Raw genomic sequence first — 21,944 nt, 5'->3', positions numbered from 1 at the left:
CACAGGGTCATGGTGCAGCTCCTTGGGTTGGAGTCTCTTCACAAGGTGGAGGACATGGATTTATTGGTAGAATCACAGGAGGGGTTGGGTTGGAAGGGACCTTAAAGCCCATCCAGCTCTATTCCCTGCCATGGCAGGGACACTTTCCACTGTCCCAGGCTGCTCCCAGCCCTGTCCAGCCTGGCCTTGGACACTTCCAGGGACCCAGGGGCAGCCACAGCTGCTCTGGGCACCCTGTGCCAGGGCTTCCCCACCCTCACAGGGAAGGATTTCTTCCTAATATCTCATCTAAACCTCCTCTCCTTCAGTTTGAAATTATTCATCCATACCCTATGAAATTCATGTAGTAAAACCCCCAGGAAGGGCATTTCCATGTAGATGGGATGTTAACAGCATCTCCAGTCCCAGACCCTTGGGTCCCTCTGCAATGCAGCTGTGGGGTGATGGATACAAGCACAGGGGACATCCCCCTAATGCCAGGGACACCTCAGACAGGTCAGGCCACCTGCAGGATGTGACCCAGCTGCAGTCACCAGCAGGGAGTCACTGTAGGTGAGAGGAAGCAGCAGCATGGACAGAGGACATCCAGTGCAGTCATGTGGATTTTGAAACTGGATTTATGTTTATCCTTGAATCTGACACAGGTGACAAGCTGGGCTGGAGGGAGGCTCCTGAGTCCCTCCTGCAGGTCACAGTGCTGCCAGTGGCACAGGGAATGAGGGCCATGGGAGATGGTCAAGCCCCAGATCACAAGCAGCCAGGAGCCCTCAGTGCCTCTGAGCTGTTCAAGAATAAATGTAACCCAGTCCCCACCCTAAAAAGGAAGGGTTTTCCTTCCAGAAGTTGTTGTTTGGGATGTTTATCATTTTTCATCAAAACCACAAGCCTGTCTTGTTTTCCTCTCATTTCTATGGTATCTCTAATGGGTAATTTGAGCACTGGGACAATGACTGATGGATGCAGCTGGAAAATCAATAAAGAGCTAAATCTGGAGTGGGGAGACTCCTGTTTGCTTCCCTGGCTGTACCAGTGGCTGAAGTACTTTAGCTTTCATCATGCTGCTGTACAGACACTGTCAAGTTTGGGAATCATGGGAGTTCACATTTCCAGCATGGGAACGTCTGTGGCTGGACACAGCACTGTGGGACATCCAGACATTTGTGTCTCTGGCTCTCACCCTGGGCTTCCCCTGCAACCAAGCACCATCCTCTCCAGGGTGGGCTACTGAGGCTCCAGGGGCCAGCCAGGAGCTCTCCCAAAGCCACTTCTGGGGCTTTTCTCTGAGCTGGGATCAGTCCTGTCCCCACATGCCAGGAGCCACTGTGTGCTTGGAGGCATTCATGCTATCTTCTGCCAAAACACAGATCTTCTCACTGGTGCTTTTTTGAGGTCAAACTGGGCCAGAAAACACATGTCATGGTTTTGGTTTTTTCCTAAAGCAGAAGTGATTCCCACCCACAGGGCCCATAGCACAGGGGAAACAAGGACAACAACACATTCCCACAATAATTTTTCCAATAGTTTTGCTGTGTTTGCCACTGTTGGAGGTGGATTTTTGGGTTCAGTGAGGTGCTGGGGATGGAGCCAGCCATGGGGCTGTGACTTGAGGTCATGGCAGGGGTTATGGTGTCCCCATCCCCATCCAAGGGTTGGACAATGCTGGCAGGAGACACAGCCAGCATCACCTGGTGCTCTGTGCTGGACTGCAATGGTGGGAGCAGTGCTGGGATCCCAGCTGGGATCCAGCCTGGAATGGGGCTGCTGAGGCTGGTCACTGTCACCCAGGGCTCCATGAAGGTCTGTCCTGGGGGGGTGGGTCACTGTCACCCAGGGCTCCATGAAGGTCTGTCCTGGGTGGCTGGGTCACTGTTACCCAGGGCTCTCCTGAAGCAGCATCCCGAGGTGGATAGGTCATTGTCACCCAGAGCATGCCCCAGGAACATCCCAAGGTGGCTAGATTGGTGTCACCAGAGCATTCCCCAGGAGCTTCCTGAGGTGGATGGGTCGGTGTCACCAGAGCATTCCCGAGGAACATCCCTGGATGGACGGGTCGGTGTCACCAGAGAGCATTCCCCAGAGCATCCCGGGATGGATGGGGCGGTGTCACCCGGAGCATTCCCCAGAGCATCGCGGCTGTCCCCGCGGTGTCACCCGGAGCATTCCCCAGGAACATCCCGGGATGGACGGGTCGGTGTCACCCGGAGCATTCCCCAGGAACATCCCGGGATGGACGGGTCGGTGTCACCCGGAGCATTCCCCAGGAACATCCCGGGATGGATGGGTCGGTGTCACCCGGAGCATTCCCCAGAGCATCCCGGGATGGATGGGTCGGTGTCACCCGGAGCATTCCCCAGGAACATCCCGGGATGGACGGGTCGGTGTCACCAGAGCATTCCCCAGGAACAGCCCGGGATGGACGGGTCGGTGTCACCCGGAGCATTCCCCAGAGCATCGCGGCTGTCCCCGCGGTGTCACCGCCCGGCCCGGGGGTGACAGGGACATTTGAGGGGCTGGTGCCCTCTGCAGACGCGGACAGGGATCGCAGGGAGCAGCGCCCGGTTTGTGCTGGGAAAATCCGCCCGGATCACCGAGTCCAGCGTCCCCCGGCACTGCCAAGGCCACCGCTGACCCATGTCCCAGGTCCCCACATCCATAGGGCTTTAAAAACCCTCCAGGGACGGTGACGCCACCGCTGTCCTGGGCATGGCTGGACAATCCTTTTGGCGAGGGAATTTTCCCTAATATCTCTCCTGTCGTGACTTGAGGCTCTTTCCTGTCGTCCTTGTTATCTGGGAGAGGAGCCCGACCCCTGCGTGGCTCCACCTTCCTTTCAGGCTGTAGAAGGTGCTGTATAAAACATGGATCCCTGCCTCACATATTTTTACTCTAATAAAGATATTTGATAGCCAGAAATCCAGCAGCTGCCACAATGCCAAGAGCAGGGACTAGGACTAAAAGACAATCTGATCCCAGATTTGATTTGGCTTTTGCACACCTTGCAGAACTACAATGAAATACTAGGAGGGGAAGGAAAATAAATCTGCTTAATGCACTCCAAATAATTTCTTGCTGTTGTAAAGCAAAATTCAAGTTAGTCAGATGGGAGAAGATTGCAACAGAACCTTTGTCTGCATCAACCAGAATTGTCAGCAGTACTTTTAGGGGGAAAAGCACCACAGCAAACCAAAACATCAAGCTCCTTTGGTTTAGGCTCTGACCATGCCCACCTGCCCCCAGGACCACCTTCACCCACGGGGCAAATACAAATCTTCTATTTCCACACAGATAGTGGCAAATAAAAACCCTGTGGGGCTGTACCCATTCCCCATGCTGCTGAGGGACCCCTCAGGAAGGGTTGTCCCCAGGGCTGTGACCCTGCAGGTGGACAAGAGACTCTGAGATGTGGCTCCAGTGGGTGACCAAGCTGGGACACATCCTCATACCCTCATCCAGGCATCCCTGGGGTCCCTTCCTTCACCAAGCACCCCAGGGAGGTGCTGCAGAGAGGCTGCCCAGGCTGGGTAAGCACCGTGGCCACCCCATGACAGGAGTAACAGCACTGGGGTTTGCACATTTCTCCCCTTTCAAGTCTCTTTTTACCACTATAAATTCCATTACTTTGAATTTAGTGAAAGCCTTCAGGATTTATTTTTTTTCCAAGCCAGTTATAAAAAGGACATTGGAATTACAGTTCCAGTGCTAACAATAGCATTACTCAAAGCTGCTGCCGAGAAGCAGGGAGCTCTGGATAGAATAAAGACCTAAACTAAAATGTCAATAATAACTCCTTTTTTTCTCTCCCTGTCTTCCAGCCCACACAATCTGCTTGGGTCCCTCTATCTTAATGAGCATTAAAATGGTTTCAAATTAGATCTACAGAAAATTGAATTTTTTTCCCCTCAGAAGCTTAGTCTGGCCTTTAAAGGCCACTGATGATATTTTGGTTTTGTGTAAGAGCATCTTTGATCTCCAAGGCTCTCAGCTCACACAGAGACACAGCTCATTACCAGCAATTTGTTGCTGTTGAAGTGTGAGTGCAGGGGGACAAACACCATGGAGAGAGAGACAGGGAGAGGTGTGGCTGGGGGGTCCTTGGTCCCAGACCCCACCAGCCCCGTGTGGCTCTCCTGGCCAGGTGGGTGGTCACCAGGCTGCTGCTGGGTTTGCAGCCAGCTGCTCTCAGCTTGGTTTTATCCCCAAAAATGTGGGATTAAAGAGCCCCTGAGCCCTGCCTGAGCTCCAGGTGGGCTGTTTGGGGAGTCCTTGGGGACACCCCAGGTGACAGCAGTGTCTTGTTGAGATGCAGCAGCGACCTGGCAATGCACACTGGCTTCTCTTGTATTGCTTGTGCTGAATCCCTCTGCACATTCTCGGTCCCAGGGGCTCTGGGGAAGGGGTCAGGCTGCCTGAGACCTGCTGCTTCCTCACTGCTGGGAAGATGCAGCAATGAGACCTTCCAGGAAAGCCCGTTACCATGGCAGGGCCTGGCTGCTGCTGCTGCTGCAGAAAGAATAAATCTAGATGGTGCAAAGCTGAGCAATCCTGAGCACTGCAGTGCCCTGGGGCAGCACTCACTGTCTGGGGGATGTTTGTATGGCACAAATGGCCTCAGGGTGAGCAGCCTGGGTTAAGCTGGGGCTTGCACCTGCATGTAAGAGGAGTGACCAGGCCTGTCCTCCTGCTCCTGGGAGAGAAGGCAGCAGAGGCTGTGACAGTGCAGAGCAGACCAGGCCCTGTCCCTGCTTGGCTCAGTCACTCTGGGATGGGCAGAGTTCCTGTGAGGTCACAGCAGCACTTGGTCATTGGTTTGAGAAAGTTCTGCAAAGAACAGAGCTGTCCCAGGTGTTCCTAGAGCAGCCTCATCAAAGGAGCACTTTGCTGGGGAAGATGAAACAGGAAAGCCTTATAAATATGATTGTCTGGCTAAAGATTTTGAGAATATGGAAACTATAAGTGAGACTGAAATGAAAGCAAGCTTTGAGATCCCTCAGTTACTGAACACCTGGAAAACAATGGTGTGGCCAACTTTGAAGGTGATCCCCTTTTGATGGAACAACACCCTCTGCTTGCAGACAGGCCCAAGGGTCAGAGCAGACCCTGCCAGCTTGGCAGAAGGGGCCCAAAGAGGAGTTTGTAGGGTTTAAAATGTAACACAGGATGGTAATGTAATGATTCTTATAGGCTGTATGGAAATGCTATAGGATTTGTATCTTGTACTAGATTGGTTAGTGAGAATCAGAATATTCAACACAGAAGAAAATTTATTGTATTGTAACAGGAACCTCTCTCTCTTACCCTTTTACTCTCTTACCCCTTTTATGCTCTTACCTTTTTTACTCCCTTACTCTCTCACCCTCCCATCCTCTCTCCCCCTCTCTTCTCTCAGTCCTGCTCTGAGCTGTGCCTGGCAGCTCCCAGCAGGGCCCTGCCCCCAGGCCCTTTGCAATAAACCCCAAGTTCCAGCCCTGGCTCCAGAGATCTCTGGTCTCCGTTCGTTCTGTCCTACCCCCAGTGCTCCTACAGCCCTTCATGACCTGCAGCAGCTCCCTCTGCTCACCCCAGCCCCTCCTGAGCCCTCAGTCCTGCTGCTGGGGCAACAGGGCCAGGAAAGCCAGGACAAGCACCCACCAGCTGCAGGCTGAGAGCTGCACGGGGTGTCAGGACCAGCAGGCATTGATGGCTGTGAGCAGCCTCACCTGGATCCCAGCCCAACGTGGATCCCAGCCCATGGGCCCTGAGATGTTCCTTTGAGCTCTGCCAGAGCCATCACTCCCTGCTCCAGCTGAACTGGGGAGTGTGGGTCCCCTGTGTGGGTCCCCTGTGTTGGCCCCCCCAGGCCTTCACCCTGCAGAGCTGCCAGGAGATCCCCAGGCTGGCTCTCACCCTGGCTGCCCTCACAAAGCCTCACCCTGACCTGGCCTCATCCTTCTGGCTTCATTTCAGACCTGCCTTGTTGTAGGGCACTTCCCTGATGATCTGGACTCTTCAATGAACAATCCTCCCCTCCTGGATGGGTTCCTTGGGAACAGAGGGACAGGGCTTTGCTGGTGAGCTCTGCCCTGGAGCCGAGGGGTCTTTTCTGGTTTCCTGGACCTCTGGGAGCTCCTGGCCCTTGCTGTGCCCTGATGACTGGGAGAGGGGGTTGTACAAAGGCCTACAGGAGAAAATCAAGTGTTGGGTGTAGGGAATTAAGTTTCTTCCTCACTCCTTACTTCCTGCAGCCGCTGAGGAGCAATGCCAGTGATGGAATGTGAGAGGATGATGAGATGCAATTGCCATAATGCCTTTCTCTTTTCCTTTTAAGCTCTTTGCAGCTTCTGCAGGTGCTTGGGTTGCAAGGGAGGCCAGCAGTGAAATTATGCCAGCAGAGCTGCCCAAGAGAAGGAAGGAGAGGCTCCACACCAGCTGGGCTGTAGCTGCAGCCAGGCAGGTGTCTAGTGGAGAGATGATCCAAACCCAAATGAAGCTTTCTCCTGGTATTTATAGATGAAGCTATTTCTCCTGGTGCTGCTCTAGCCTGGTAACTGTAATAACAGAAATTGAATGCATTTGTTGGCCTTGACTCCCATCAGGGCAGGTGTTTTCAGAGGCTGCAATGTCAATGCAAGGCAGGTTTTAGAAGGACTCTGTACAAATAGCTGTAAGAGGACTGGGATTATGATATTTGCCCAGGGCAGGAGTGTGCAAAGGTGGTGGGTGCTGTTGGGAAGCAGCTGCTAGTAAAAGAATTGGTTTAATTCTAAACTATCTTCAGCTCCCAGCATAAAGGGAGGGTGGGAAAATAGAACTGTGATATTACAGTTCAGGGAAAGTAAAAGTTTGACAGATTTGGCAGCAGCTGATCTATAAGGAAACTCCAACCCTGAGGGATAAAATCAGTCTGGAGAGATGTAGCTGGGGTGATTGTCTTGTCCCGGAGTGAGCTCCATGGAGATGGACCCACGCTGTGCCTGGGATGTTTTCACCTCACCCACGTGTTCTCAGGGAGCTGAAGCTGTTAACAGTGATCCTGGCTGTATTAATTCAGCCATACCAAGTTCTTTCTCCTCCTGGTCCTCAGACCAAGATCCCAAGGTTTATTAACCAGCCTTTCATTGCTCAGCACGTGTTTTCTCACTCACTGCCACAAAATTTGGAGAAAGGAGAGGCAGTTTGGGTTGTGTACCTCCCTCACTGCTGCTCTGTCCTCCTTTGCCTTCTGGCTCATGCTGTTGGAACAAGCTGATCTGCTCTTGGCTTTCAGTTTGATGGATGAACCCCTTGGATGTCTGTATGTGGTCTGCAAGGCTCTGCCCTCCTGGCTGCACCCACTGGGTGTTTCTCTGCCAGGCTGCACCCTCCTACCTGCCCTGGGGTGCTGGAGGCTCTCACTGCTGCCCCTGATGTGCTCCTTTGGGATCTTGTGTCAGGACAGGTCCCTGGGGCAGCACAATGACTTCAACTCCCACTTTCAGTGGAGAAACTGCATGGTGGTGCCTTGGCAGGTTTCCCCAGAGGGGCAGAGTTGGGGGAGTGGGCAGGGATGTGTAGAAGCTTATCCTGCCCTGCTCCCACCTGTGTGGGAGGAGTGGAGGCTGGCAGAGTACTGGGGATGCCCTGGTGGCTCTTTCCATCACTGTCCCCATGGTGACAGGTGCTGGCTGCCTCCCCAGGGCCAGCCCTGGGCCACACCAAAATCACCTGCACGCCAATTGTCACCACCCTGCAGCCCCAATGGACCTGTGGAGGTGGGATCAGCAGTTTTCCTCCATGCAGAGACCTGGGGTTTGCTGGCAGGAGCAATGTCCAGGGGCTGCTGCTAGAACCTGTCAGAGCTGCTCCATCCTCTGGGAATAGTGAGTTTGATTTTTGTGACCGTGTTCACAGGGGTCTTAGGATGTGGGAAGAGACTTCATGTTTCAGAAGGTTTATTATTTTATGATTTATTATTTTATGATTTTATATTATATTACAACTATACTAAAAGAATAGAAGAAAAGATTTCCTCAGAAGGCCAGCTAAGAATAGAAAGAATGATAACAAAGGCTTGTGTCTTGGACAGAAAGTCTGAGCCAGCTCACTGTGATTGGCCATTAATTAGAAACATCTAACATGAGCCAATCCCAGATGCACCTGTTGCATTCCACAACAGCAGATAACCATTGGTTACATTTTGTTCCTGAGGCCTCTCAGCTTCTCAGGAGGAAAAATCCTAAGGAAAGGATCTTTCATAAAAGATGTCTGTGACACATTTTTGGCTATTGGCCCAGTATGAGGGCCACAGAGCAAGTGGCTGCACAGGTGTCATTGCTGCCTGGTCACTGTGTGAGAGCACATTGTAGAGCTCAGCTGGCTGTGCCACGGGCTGGGGGTTCTGGCATAGGCAGGGACTCACCTCATGCAAGCAGCGCTGTGCCAGGCTGTGCCAGGCTGTGCCAGGCTGTGCAAGGGGAAGGCATCGCTCCTGTGCTGGCAGTGGAGAGGTTTCAGTGCTGCCCCCTGCCCTGGCCAGGGCGGGTTTGCCAGGTGTGACTCACCTGCCGCGTGACGGCTCCGGCTGGCCCGCGGTGACCTTTGAGTCTGGCTATCAGCTCATGGAAACCCAAATAATGCCTTGGGAAAGGGAAATATCTGGTGAGGGACAATCCCCGGGCAGCCCCGATGAGCAGGGGTAGGAGCAGCAGGGTGTGGTGGGGGGAACACCTCTGCTCTCCCAGCTTTTTTCCCTCAGCATCCGCCCCTGATGCAGCCAGCCAGCAGAATTGGAAAGTATTACAGCACAAAGAGAAATGTGCCGTGGCTGACGGCGCCCTCGGGCAGTGCCACAGCGCTGCTTCAGCATTAACTCCTTCCCCTGCATGCCTGGCTCGGGGTGGTTTTCTGGTGCTTGTGTCAGCACTGCTGAGGTGCCATCCTGTCCCCTAGCCAGGCCCTGGGTGATGGGGAGGGCTCTGCATGTAGCCTAATGCCACAAAGGGGTGGTTTTCTTTGGAAGGGGACTCTTGGCTGTGTCACTGGATGTTGGTTGGGCTGTTCACTCCACTGGAGCCACTCACATCAGCAGGTGGAGGGGGATTAGTGTCACCCTGTGTAGGGGGATAGAATATAAGAAAATAAAGATAGTGTAGAAAGTAATCTTACCCCTAAGGAGTTGCAGCTGGGCCAATTATCAAAGATTAGAAATAGGCCTGACTTTAACAGGCCATAGCTGTAACCAATGAGAAGAAGAGTGCTGTAAAAGAGTGGGGTGGCTGGGTGAGAAGGGGGCTGGAGCCAGTGGCTGCTTGGTGAAGAAGAAAGAGTCAGTGCTCTGAGGAGCTGCCTAGGAGTAACACCAAGAAGGTGTGAAAGTTCTGTTATAAGGGGACAACAGTATGGAACCCTTGCAATGAGATGACAACAACCCTGAGCTGTGCTCCTCTGGGTGCATCTGCTCCTGCACCAAGCCATGGTTTGGCTCAGATATCCTGCTCCAGGATGTGCCAAGAGAGCTGCTCTCTGGATTCCTGCAGGAGCAGCTGCTGGGACGTGTTTCTCCGTGCTGGGGATTGCTGTATTTTCCTCTGCACATACAGAGTAGCTGGTGAGGAGCTGGAAAATGAAGTGTTTTCCTCAACAGTGGGGTGAGGAGACGTCAGCTGAGAGAGGGTGTGGGATTGTCTATGAGCTGTCACAGGCAACCAGGTGTGGGAGAAGAAGAGGGGTGTTTGTGGGGACCCCACATCTCAGCTGTGTCGCTTGGTGCACCATCTCCCATCCCCAGACACCTCCTCCTGGGTTGTGTGGAGAGTTGAGGGATTTCTTGGTGACTTTTGTCCCTGGCATGTGGGTCAGGGGCCATGCCAAAGCTTTTTATCACCTAGAACTGGGACAGCCGGGCTGCTCAAGTGAATTAATCCTAGCAGGGGGCTGCTGAGCCACACAGAGATCCAATCCTCTGGCTGGCAGCAGTGGTGGTCTCATGTCACCACTGTTGTCACTGGCTCTCTGCCACAGGATTCTCCCCTGCAGCCAACAATGTGGGCGTATTCCTTGGCCATTTCTGGGAAGAATTTAGTGGATTTAGGTGAAAGTGCTGCAGGAAGTGTGATTGTGGACCTTGCCTGGGAGTGGCTAATGCGATGTCCTTCCCTGTTTATGAGTCTGTGGTGGAGAAGTCAGCACCCCACTGGGAGGGATGGGATCAAACATCAGGAGTGTGGGAAGAGCTGTTGGCTGGGGCTGTAGTGGATCACTGCTCTGGGCAGCCATGCTGAGATATTGTTACAGGAGAAAAGGGAAGTAGAAAAACTGGGCAGTGAAGGGGAGGAAGGCATGAGAGCCAGGTCAAATACAGCATCCAAGTGACTTGTACCTCAGGTGGTGTCAGTTATCTCATGCTGCTGGACCCTGTGCCTGCCCACGACATCTCTTGGGATGGCTGACAACTAGGGATGGGGCTGCCCTGCTCCCACAGCACAGCGTTTCCCCATAATCCATTGACCTCAGCCTGCTCCTATGTGTGGAAAAGCAACTGCTGCTTTCCTTGGCCCTCATAAACTTGGTGTCATTCTTGGTGTGGTCCTGTGCAGGGCCAGGAGTTGGACTTTGATAGTCCTTGTAGATCCCTTCCAATTCAGGATATTCCATGAGTCTGTGAAATATCTTTTTGCAGTGAGGGAGAAATTCAAAATCCTGAGTGGTGCTGGATTACGAGAGTTCAGCCTGTGGTTTCAGTTTTTCTCAGGCAAGGTCCCACTGGGATCACTGAGGTCGAGTGAATCCTCCTATTCCCACACCCTGTAAGTTGTGCAAACCATCTGCCATCCCTGCAGATGCTGAACCCCCCAGGGAAGGGAGGACAAGCATCCCTCCACCCAATCCTTCTCCCCAGGCTCACACTGAGCAACGGGAACTCTTCCAGCAAAGGAGAGCAGAAATCCAGGCAGTGCAATTAGAATTATAATAATAGTAATTAATGCCTTGTCTCTCTCTAAGGATTTGCTGGTGATGCTTGCCAGGTGCTGGCTGGGCATTAAGTGATCAAAGCCACAGCACCCATGTGAAGGGGATGGGTGCCAGCTGTGCCACGGGACCTCAGTGCCTCAGCTGGGGACTCTCTCCCTGCCCTCATCTTTCTGCATGGTTTGGAGGGGAAGATTAGGAGGAGCTGCTTTAAGAATCTCAGGGATGAGGGTTAATGGGTGGGAGAGAAGAGCAGGTCAGGAGCACCCTGTGTGTTAGCCAGGGGTGCTCACCTGGCCCCAGTGATGTGAGCTGAAGGGCCTGTGTATGTCTCTCTGTGTGCAGGGGCACAAATGAGCTCTACTGCATCGACTCCTGTCTGTGCACGTGTCTGCATGTGGGAGGCTGCTCCTGCACACACGTTTCAGTTGACACACAAATGCCACTCCGTGGGCTTGCACAGACACAAGCCAGCAAATAACATGGGGGCTGAGAAAATGCTTTACAGAGAGAGGCTTGAAGAGCTCAGATTGCTCCGTTTACCACAGACATTGAGAGGTGTGTTTATTCCAGTGTGTAAACACTGCCACAAGGAGAAAGGATGTGGCACCAAAGGACTCTTTAACATCAGAGAGCAGCAGAACAAGAAGCAAGGGATGAAGCTGCCAAAGTTGGCCTGAAGGTGTGCATGCTGGCACAAAGGGGATGAGCAGTGGAAACAAACTGCTGGGGGATGGCATGGCAGGGTTTCTCTCTCCTGGTGAAGGGCAGTCCCTCTGGTGGTGTCTCAGCCAAGTTACTCCATCATCAGGCTCTCAGTGTGAGGGTAAGCCAATGTTATTTGTTATGCTCTTAGAGCCACTCATGTTTCAGTCTCTTACTCTTTGGGTGAGGCCTGGGGCACGGTCTCAGGGTACAGGTTGGTGAAGCATCTGTGGGATGGAGCCCAAAGCAGCTGCCTGGTCTCCCTGCAGAGCGTGGTGCCTCCTGGCTCTGGGTGCCTCCTGGCTCTGGGTGGTTTCTGGTTGCTTCCTGCTCTTCTCTCATCCTCCCAGGGGTTGGGCTGTGGTGGGCTGGTGGCCCTTGTGTCTGGAAGGCTTGGTGAGACCAATAGGCTGGTGGAGTTCCAGCAGCAGTGGGGAGCTGCTACAGAGTCCCAGGACATTGTGCCAGAGTTGCCCAGAGAAGCTGAGGCTGCCCCATCCCTGGAAGTGTCCAAGGCCAGGTTGAACAGGGTTTGGAGCATCCTGGTGTGGAGGAAAATGTCCCTGCCCATGGCAAGGGAAGAAATGAGATGGTCTTTAAGGGTCCTCCCAACCCAAACCCATAATTCTATATATGTTGATAACTCTATTACATGTTTAGCCCAGAGATTTGTACACCACTGCTGGGACATCCAACTCCACCCTTGGGGAAGCTGCCTGGGAGTTGCCTTGCAGATGAATCCACAGAAGGGGGACAGGGGACTTTGGCTGTGGCCTCCTGATGAGCCCACAGAAGGGGGACAGGATCCCTGATGAACCCACGGAAGGGGGACAGAGGATTTTGGCTGTGGCTTCCTGCGAGGAGAGAGGCGGTTCGCAGGGAGGTGTGGCTGAACGGTACCACCTCTGCCTGAACCTGCTGGAAGGTGTCAGCCTGAGACAAATGAGTAATTGTTGTTGCTGTTGGTATCAGATGACGTAGTTTACCCTCCAGCAAATCAGCTGAGAAGCGGTGAGGCACTGAGTGAAGCAGGGAAATAATTTAGAAAGGTAATAAACCTAAGTGTAATGTAAATATATTAGGGTAATGGATTTTATGTACCCAGGAATACAGAATGGCTGTCAGTGGCGTAGGTAGCACAGGGCGCCCTCCATGGCAGTTCACATCTGTGTATTTCAGTTCAAGGGAAAAAAATAAGAAACCTAAAGTTCAACTTCCACAAAGCTCTGCTGCTTTACTTGCCCCTCCATCGCAGCCGCTCGGTGCCTGCCCTAATGGGGTGTGGTGGGCTCCCTCGAGTCACGCCCTCGCCAAACCAGGAGGAGAAGGGGGAGAGGCTGGAGACGCAAAAGCAAGAGAATTTGAGGGCGGAGGGATAGACTTGTCTTGTAACAAGGGAGCAGGAGAGGCTCTGGGTGTCCCCGCGGTGCCGGGCAGCACCTGCCAGGCTCGCCCCTCTCCCCTGCAGCCACCGCGGAGCCTCGGGCAGGTGGAGATGACCCCGAGACACGAAGTGCCCCGGGTACCGCGCTGCTGCCTCACCCGCCGCGCTCCCGTGGTTAACACAGCATCAGTCACGGCCCGGCTATGCCCTGGCATTTCCGCTGCTCATTCCCTGAGCAGCGCCAGCGCAGGGGAAACTGAGGCACGGTCAGGTGGGGCTGTGCCTCCTCCGTGTCAGCAGGCACAGCTGGAAACTCCTGGAAAGACAAGAGGGGAACGAATTCAAGTCACAAGCCAACGTCTGTGATGTAATGATGGAGGCTTGTGTGTCTCGCACTTGCAGCCACAGCTGAGCCCTCCGTGGGCACATTTTTCCCACATGTGACGCCACTCCCAGCTGCTCTCCCAGCTCCTGTGCTTCAAGCTCGTCTGTGCTGCTGGCAAAGCACAGCTCAGGTGCTCCTGAAGGGGGGTTTATTGATATTTTTTTTCCTTTTAATAACCACTATGCTCTTTGTCAGAAAATTTCACGTTCCTTGAAGTTAGGGGAATGTGGTGACATCTGAAAGAAAAATTTTATTCTAGAGCTTGTCTTGACATTTTTCTTCTCTCTTTTAAAATTTCCCTTTTAATAAGGGGAAAAGGAGAAAGGGAGAGCACACAGAATGCAGAGGAAGTGAGATTTCCCACCACAACAACAAAACTCTTCAAAACATTTTTTTTTTTAAACCAAAACAATAGTCAAAAATATCAGAAAACAAACCGTGGCAGTTTACCAAACATCCTTAGCTTACTTTTTTTTTTTTAATGCTCTGAGTTTTAACTCCAGTGACTCCTCACACAAGTAGATAAGAGGAGTGACTCTGGGGTGAGCAGGGAGGCAGGAATGTAAATACACATTTTGACAATGAGTAAAATCCTCCTGAATCTGGCATCACTGGAGGAATGATGGCTGCCCTGGCACTGCAGGCATTGAATACATTGAATTATAGAATCACAGACTGGTTTGGGAACTTAAAGATCATCTCATTCCACCCCCTGCCAGGGGCAGGGACACCTTCCACTATATCCTAGGATGCTCCAAGCCCTGTCCAGCCTGGCCTTGGACACTTCCAGGGATCCAGGGGCAGCTGCAGCTTCTCTGTGCCAGGGCATCACCTCCCTCTAAGTAAAGCTTTTTCTTCCTAACATCCAATCTAACCCTGCTCTCTGTCAGTTTAAATCACTGCCCCTTGTCTTGTCCCTATTTACCTGTATAAAAAGTCCCTCTCTTTCCATTTTTAAAGCCTCCTTAAGGTACTAGAAGGCTGTAATGGGGTCTCCCTGAAGCCTCCTCTTCTCCATGCTTCAATTATATCCATGCAGATACATTTTACAGACTGCTCTGCCCGGTGTAGCTGATCCAGGGGATGGGTCAGTGCTGTGGCATCGCTGCTGGCCATGACATGACAAGGGACCCTGTGTATCTCAGCACAAGCCTTGCAGTACTGTAGCTGTGCCTGGCTGCTTTTGTTCAGCTCCTGGTGCAGGAATCCTTTTTACTCACGTCGTGACCTTGGGCGAGCAACTTTGCTGTGCTTAAAATTAACTTCTCTGCAAACAAGGTGCATAAATCTCTGTCAGGAGAAGCTGTGGCGTGGCACGAGGGGCTCGGGTTTGGTGAAGGGTTTTTCCACCCTGAGATGTCACATGTGTGGTGTCCCTCTGGGGCAAGGGTGCCAGTGCTGCCCCAGAGATGGGGTGGCTCCAATTGTGCCTCAAATCACAAACCTTTGGCCACTTTCCATGGGGGAAGAGGGTTCAGTAAAATCTGCTGTAGCTCAGGGTGTTTTCACCCGCCCCTCCCTTCTCCTAATTTGTTTGGTTTTGCTGGCAGAGCTAAATAGGGGCTGCGGAGACTGATGAAAGAGGCTACAGGCTCATCTTACAAAACAAAAAGGCTGGAGCAAATTGGCGTGCTTAGCCTGGGAAAACAGAAGCTAAGGGCAGCACAAGGAGAGCGGTGTGCGGACGGATCCCAGGGTACGCCCTGCGGGAGGAGATGAGCTGCAGAGAGCCTTGGCACAAGGCTGCTGTGTGTCTGTAGCCTGTGACTACACGCAGCCTAGAAACGAGAGGTAGCTCTTAAGCACTGAGGAGGGAGGGCCTGGAAAGGCTTCCCAGCAGGAGCCCTGTGTGCCCGGGGCACACCAACTCCTTTGGTGCCCTGTGAGGGGTTTCAGGCTGCCACAGCCACCATAAAGGAGCACAAAGGGTCCCACAGCCCCACATGCCCAGGCTGGTGTCACTGCAGGGCTGTGGGAGGATGTCTGTCTGTCCAGCCAGGTCCGGGCTGGGTGTGCTCTGCAGATAAACAGCTCCTTTTACACTTATTCATTCTGCCTGTGTACACAGCCTGCTCGCCAGCGGCCGGGAGGTGCCTTTTCCCGGCGTTGCCTTTGGTGTGGGTTTTACAGATGGTTTTTATTCAATCGGGCAGAGATGAGGGGGGAACGTGGCAAATGTATGAAGTGTGCTGGTCACTGCTGGCTTCCTGGGACACCCTGACCTTCACCCACTGATCCACAGAGAGTGTGGGGTCATCACTGACTCCTCAGTCCCAGGTTGCTGCCAGGTCCCTTGTATTTGCCTCTTACAGACACTTAAAGCGACTGGGGTTATAAAAACAGGAGCAGGGAGAGGTGACAGCTGGGCCTGGAGAATTACAGGGAGCAAATGAGATTAGAGGGAGCAAGGATCACCGGGAGGCAAGATGGCCCCATGCTGGGCAGTCGGCTCCTTTCTCTCAGAGCCTGACCCCACAACCAGTCCTTTCTCTCAGAGCCTGACCCCACAAGTGGTTCCTTCCCTCACAGCCCGACCCCACAAGTGATTTCTTCCCTCACAACCTGCTCCTTCCCTCAAAGTAGTCAGGGATCCACCAGCTTCTCTTTCCCTCACAGCTCAGCCCCACAATCTGCTCCTTCCCTCCCAGCCTGACCCCACAAGCAATCCCTTCCCTCCTAGCCCAGCCCAAGCCCTGAAGCTGCCCTTTCCTCCCTTCCCTTATAGTAATCAGGGATACACCAGCTTTCCCTTACTTCATCGCCTGACCCTATAGCAGTGAGGGATCCATCAGCTACCCCTTCCCTCACAGCCCAGCCCCACAGCCTGCTCCTTTCCCTCAGCCTGGCCGCACAATTGCCCCTTTCCCTCGGCACTCAGGGACCCACCCGCAGCCCCCGGCCCGGCCGCCTCTGCCTCGGGCCCGCCCCGCTCCCTCAGCGCGGCCGGAGCGAGGCGGGGCGGGGCGGGCGCGGGGCGGTCCCGCCCGCCGGGGCAGGCACAGCGCGGGCCGCAGGTACGAGCGGAGCGGAGCGGAGGAGAGCGGCCGGGCCGGCGCGGCCATGGGGAAGGTGCAGCTCTTCGAGATCCGCCTGGGCGACAGCCGCGTCGTCTACAGCCCCGGCGAGCCGCTGGCCGGCACCGTCACCGTGCGGCTCTCGGGCTCGCTGCAGTACCGAGGTGAGCCCGCGGCCTGCCGTGCCCTGCCGTGCCCGCCGCCCGCGGGGCCGTACGGCGGGGCGGATATCCCGGGGAGGGGTTCACGGGCTGCCTTGGCCCGCAGGGCGCCCCGGGGATGGTGCCGGGGAGCGGCCGGGCTCCCTTCCCCGGCTCTGGGGACCGGCGGCTCCGGGGCTGCCCCATCGCTGCTGCCCCCGCTGCCATGCGGTGGCCGGGAGGGGCCGATGGGAGCAACCTGCTGGATTATTTCCTTCTCCGCTTCCTCCTCTTACTTTTTGCTCCTATCCCATAAATAAGAAAACATCCTCCCAACCCCCTTCCCAAAACAGCCCAGCGCGGGGCTGTGCCACAGCAACCTCCGGAGCTGGCGGGTGCCCAGGGTGGCAGCGGGAGGTGGTGGAGGGGCTCGCCCGTCTCGTTCTGCTCTCCCGGAGTCCTGCGGCTTCCCAGGGCTGCCGGCATCGCCCGAACCCCGAGCCTGGTGCCCCTGGGTCGGACGGAGCCCGAATGTGTTAGGGCAGGGGGATGGGAGGAGGTGGGCGATGCCGTGTCCCGGTGGGCGATGCCGTGTCCCGGTGGGCAGCAGCCCTGCCTGGGCAGGAGAGGGGAGATGTGCGATGCTGTGTCCTGGCAGGAGCGGCACCCACCCAGGCTCGCAGGCACCGTCCGCAGCGAGCAGCCGTGCTGTAACATCTCGAATGAACTCGGGCATTTGAGTTGCGGCTCTGCTGGTGTGGGAGATGTCCGCGATGTGTACGAGGTGCTGTGAGTGCCAGGGCAGAGAGTGCCCGCTGGGCAGCAGTGGTCTGGAGCAGGACGTGTTGGGCTAGCGGGTTGTTGTTGCTCCACGCGAGGCTCAGACCGTGCTCGTGGCTGGTGCAGTCCGTCAGGGCAGAGGGATGGGGCTGGACTGCGGGGAAATGAGCGGCTGGGCTCGGATCATCCAAACTGGGAGCTTCCTCCCCCGCCTGAGAGAAGTCATTCGCATTTGCAAGTCAGCTTTGTGCTCAGCGCTGTGGAAATGTGAACCAATTTGCTGTTTTCCCTGAGGTCTTCTTGCTTCTTGTGTGTGCATGCTGCTTCCTTTGTAACAAATTATTGGAGGGGGAAAAAAAGACCAAGTAATGTAAAATGCGAAGTCTCTGTTCAAGAGCTGTCAGCCTGGATGATGGTGCCTATGCTTGCCTGTGCCTTGCTTTTGAGAGCACCTCTCCCAGTTGTCTGCAATAGCTTTTGGAAGCTTCTTGTGGAAAAAAAAGTACCTAGGACAAGTGTAAACTTGTAGCCTGTTTAACTCCTGTCAGAGCAAAACAGTTGCAGACCCAGCATTTATCTTGGTGGAGAGTACTCCCAGATGCACTTCCAGCAAAGATGTTCTTAATGAAATCTGGCTGACTTCCCTCCTCAGCCCATCCCGTTGACTTCCACCCATTCCTGAAGGTGCTTCTTGGGAGGGACAGGAGTTTGGCCTCGCAGGGTTTGGTGTGCTGGCCCCTTGTGCTGCCAGCTGGCCAAAGCCACTTGCTGCTGCCTCTACAACTCCCATTTGGAGAGGACCTGCCAACAGGTTCTGCTCTACACTAGCTCTCCTCTGCTTCCTGGTGGTGTTGTAGAGAAGGAGAAAGGTGTATCTTCGTTCTAGACATTCTTTCTGCTTCCTTATTGCTTTGATTCTGAGAAGCATCAGGGTCTGCTTCTTGCAGGTCCTGAACTCAGGAGGGGTTTTGCTGTGGGATCTAGTGTTTGGGGCTAGTGCAGGGATTTTGGAAAGAGCTGGGGCAGCTGAGCTCTAGGAAAGCTGTCAGGAGCATTCAGCCAAAATCTGAGGTGGGCTCCATGTGGTTGATGCTTCTATTGTGCTTAGGTCACTGAGCAGCTCTTCTAGGCTGTTTCCTGTACAGTGGTTTCATGAGCTGGGGTAGAAACTTTCCATTACTGGTGTCAGAACTCACCCAGTTAAGTCACGTTTGGATGTGAAACCAACTTCTGCCAAGCACAAGGTGACTCTTTGTTGTGTGTTCTCCCTCCAGCTGTTATCTCATGGTCTCTCCACACTTGATCTCTTGGGCACCCTCTCCTTCTTTCTGGGTGAAGGAAATGTCTGACCCTCGGAGGAAGAGGCTCATGTAGCTGCTCAAACATCCTTTTGGTGTTACAGCAGGTGACTATCTGCTGTAAGAGATCTTAAAGGGACTTGTGAGCCCTGTTGAGCTCTCTGGGCTCAGAAAGCCTGACAGGCTCTGGCTTCCTGCTGGGCTGTGGGGAGAGCTGAGTGGCATCAACTCATCTTACATTGTATATACCCCACCCCACACCTTCTGTGGCCAACTGTGACTTTCCAGGCTAATAAACTGCTTCTAGGAGTTCAGTCCTCACCCCTGGCAGGTCTGGCCCACAGCTCTATAACTTGGTGCTTTCCATTTCCTGAGCCGGGCGAGCCCGGCGCGGTGACTCCTCGGTGCTGTGCTGTGTGAGATCACAGCCGGAACCAGCCTGCAGGTGACTCCTCACACAGTGACTTCTGGCTCTTGAAAATTGCACCTCCTGAAAGGTGACAGTGCAAACAAACACAGCTCCTTGTACAGGAGAAATCTCAGGTCATGGGACAGTGTAGCTGGGGACACACCTTTTGGGATCATTCATGTTCCCACTTAGACTGGCGTCAGTGCCAGCCCTGCTGACTGGCAATGAGGGCTCTTCAGGAGCACATCTTCTCCAGCTGACCTTGCAGCAGCATCACAAACACTGACTGCTCCTGGTGAGCCACGTGGACCTTCTGAGGAGTCACACTTCTTCCTGTGCCTGTGCCAGGGTGAAGGACCTGCCCAGAAAACTTCTGAGCCTCAGGGGAGAGCGCTGATGGAAATGGAGAATTCCTGATCATTGTGCCTGGTTTGCTGGGTAAATCATCAAACATGTGTGTACAAAGAATAATTAATCTTACAGGAAGCTTGTGCAGGGACAGCTGGAGATGGAGTTAATTTGTGGGGAAGGAGGAGGGAAGCCAGTTCATTTGGAGCAGGGCAGGCAGTCCTGGTTGCTGGCAGGAGCATGTGGGAACAAAGGCTTGTGCTGCCTGGAGATGCTGGAGCACTTTCCTCTCAACTCTGTGGCTTCCAGGGGCCATGTGGATTATTTTGGTCCCGCCTGCCGTTCAGTGAGGCTTCAGCAAGTGTAATGTTAAAATAACAGCCCTCTCTGCCAGGTCACCAAGAGTAAAGAAACCAGCAAGTGCATTCTGGAACAGATTTCAGCACTTTGCTATTCTCCACTCTGTTATTTGACTGTCCAGGTTTATGCAAGGATGAGTTGACTTTAAAATCACTTCCTTGATCTACAGAGCTATAGACAGAAGTACTCATGTTTGTTCATGCTCTAGAAATACAGATACACAATTCCCATTTCCACAGAGTGGAGAGCCCATGAATCATAATTTTCTTCTCTGATCTTAAATATAGTAAATATTCTCACTTCTCATATGGAGAACAGAGAAAGCTGGTGGTGAAGGGGGATGAAGAGCAGGGCTCTGAAATCCTGGGCCAGGTGTCCAATCTAAAAGGTAACTTTTGTTCCCTAGAAGGGCAGTAGGGAGAAATTTGGGTTTGGTGGTTCTGACGTGTGTGTAACCTGTGCCCTTCCTGAGGGGAAGGGATGACACCAAAGGGCTTTGTTGGCCACAGTTCTCCTACCACTTGACCTCTGGTACAGTGGAAAACATTATTCCTGCAGGAAGGCTGTGGCTTGGGAAAGTGCTAGGGAAAAGGTGGATTCAGTCCCTGCATAGTGGTCTGGCTCTCTCCTGAGTCAGAAGTTTGTCTGTAAAGGAGGATTGGAAATCCCTGTGTGGGTAGCATGGGTCACCTGCTCACCATGGGGGCAGCAGGGACCTCAGGGCTGGTCCTGCTTTGGGGGGCAGTGTGGGGACAGCTGAGCTAGGCCTGGGAGGGCACTGTCCCTGCTGCTCCTGGCAATGTCCCACGAGGTCCTTGAACTGCCTGGTATCCACCAGCAGTGGTGGGTGCCAGGATGAGGCCAGGCTCAGGAATGCTCAGGGATGGCTCTGCAGCATCTCTCCCTCAGGCTGGATGGCTCCTGCTGGAGAGGAGCTGGATTAACTTTCTTTTCTCACTGTGTGAAGCGAGACAGCAGGGAGCTGTGTGGCCAAGTCTGTCTGAGGCTGGGGAACAAAAGAGGGATTTTTGCTCTCCTGGCTGGCTTGCTGTAGAGCTCCAACTCCTCTGGAGTCAATAACTGATCACGAGATGGGTTTGTGTCTCTGTCGCTGCAGTGAGCCGCTCCCCCGCCCGCGCTCCGCGTGTGCTCAGCTGAAAAACTGCTCGCTGCTTTCCTTGGCGAGGAGACGTGCCACGGCCTCCCATCCCTTGTTGAACAAAATGGGAGGACAAGGGCAGTGGAGTTCTGTCTGTCTGATTTGCTTCCAAGTGTGACAAACGGGGTGTGAGTGCTTATCCCTTCCCTGGAGCGGCGCAGAGCTGTCAGAGATGCAGCTTGTCTTCCTGGGCTGGAGTCAGGTAGGCGGCAGGGAGGCTCCCTGGCTGGGAGGAAGGAGCCTGTGGGTTTCCATGCCTCTCATCCCAAGGCAGCTCCCTGTCCCTGGCTGTGCTGGGAGAGGAGGAGCAGCCAGGGAGTGCATGGATGGGCGTGCTCCACTCGGAGCGTGTTGTGGAATACTTTGTGCTCTAAGTCATCCCCAGGGAAGAAGTAGGTGTGTAGAAGACACAGAGCTGTCACTTGGCTTGGTGAAATCTTGCTAGAGGCTCTCATGGCCAGTAAGAGGAGGATGGACATGTGGATCATCCTCTGCTATCCAGAGAGGGGGTGCTCAGGTCCTTCAAGAGATGAAGGGAATGGGATGGTTGGGTTGTGCTGCAGAGCTGCTGCAGACCTGACCTGTGCCAGAGCATAGAGAAAGGTCTGCCAGGCATTGGGGAAGGTCTTTTCCTTCTGCTCAGGGCAGCTCCTCCTGAAATGGCCTGGCAAACATGTCAGGGGCTGGGCTTTGGTTTGGTGCCTCTTTTCTTGAGGGCTGATTGCTGAGATAGCCAACGTGCAGCCTTTAGGCTACTGCTGTGACCTCTGGAGTCTGGCAACAGGAATTGCTGTGGAAGTTAATTGCCTCTTTGTGCTGCTCTTAAAATCTGTCACTCTTCAAATCTCTCGTGCAGAAATGCAAAGTGCTTAGGAGAGGAGAAAATGAGCAAAGGACCAGACTGTTGCCAGTCAGCATGGTTTTGCCTTGTGCACAGTTGTGCCTGCATGTGCTCAGAGTCCCTGGGCTGTGCTCAGGATCCAGAACAGAGGTGAAATGGATCCATACCACAAAGGTGTTCAGGCTTCTGTCAGCTTGT

At 53.9% G+C, this 21,944-nt stretch overlaps 1 protein-coding gene across 1 annotated transcript in view; it reads left to right on the top strand.

The window, feature by feature from the left end:
• Nucleotides 1-16,360: 16,360 nt before the first annotated feature.
• The window catches only part of ARRDC1 (arrestin domain containing 1), a 38,303-nt gene continuing 32,719 nt past the window's right edge, over nucleotides 16,361-21,944 (top strand). The window contains exon 1 of the mRNA XM_071453616.1: nucleotides 16,361-16,575. Within this exon, the coding sequence (XP_071309717.1) occupies nucleotides 16,458-16,575 (118 nt within the window). The 5' untranslated portion in view covers nucleotides 16,361-16,457. The remainder of the gene's footprint in view (nucleotides 16,576-21,944) is intronic.

The sequence above is a fragment of the Agelaius tricolor genome, unplaced genomic scaffold (assembly GCF_023055355.1).
Source record: "Agelaius tricolor isolate 1412-34295 unplaced genomic scaffold, bAgeTri1.0.p SCAF_37, whole genome shotgun sequence".
Taxonomy (NCBI): Eukaryota; Metazoa; Chordata; class Aves; order Passeriformes; family Icteridae; genus Agelaius; species Agelaius tricolor.
The sequence above is the reverse complement of the archived record's forward strand: the minus strand, read 5'-3'. Positions and strand labels throughout refer to the sequence as shown.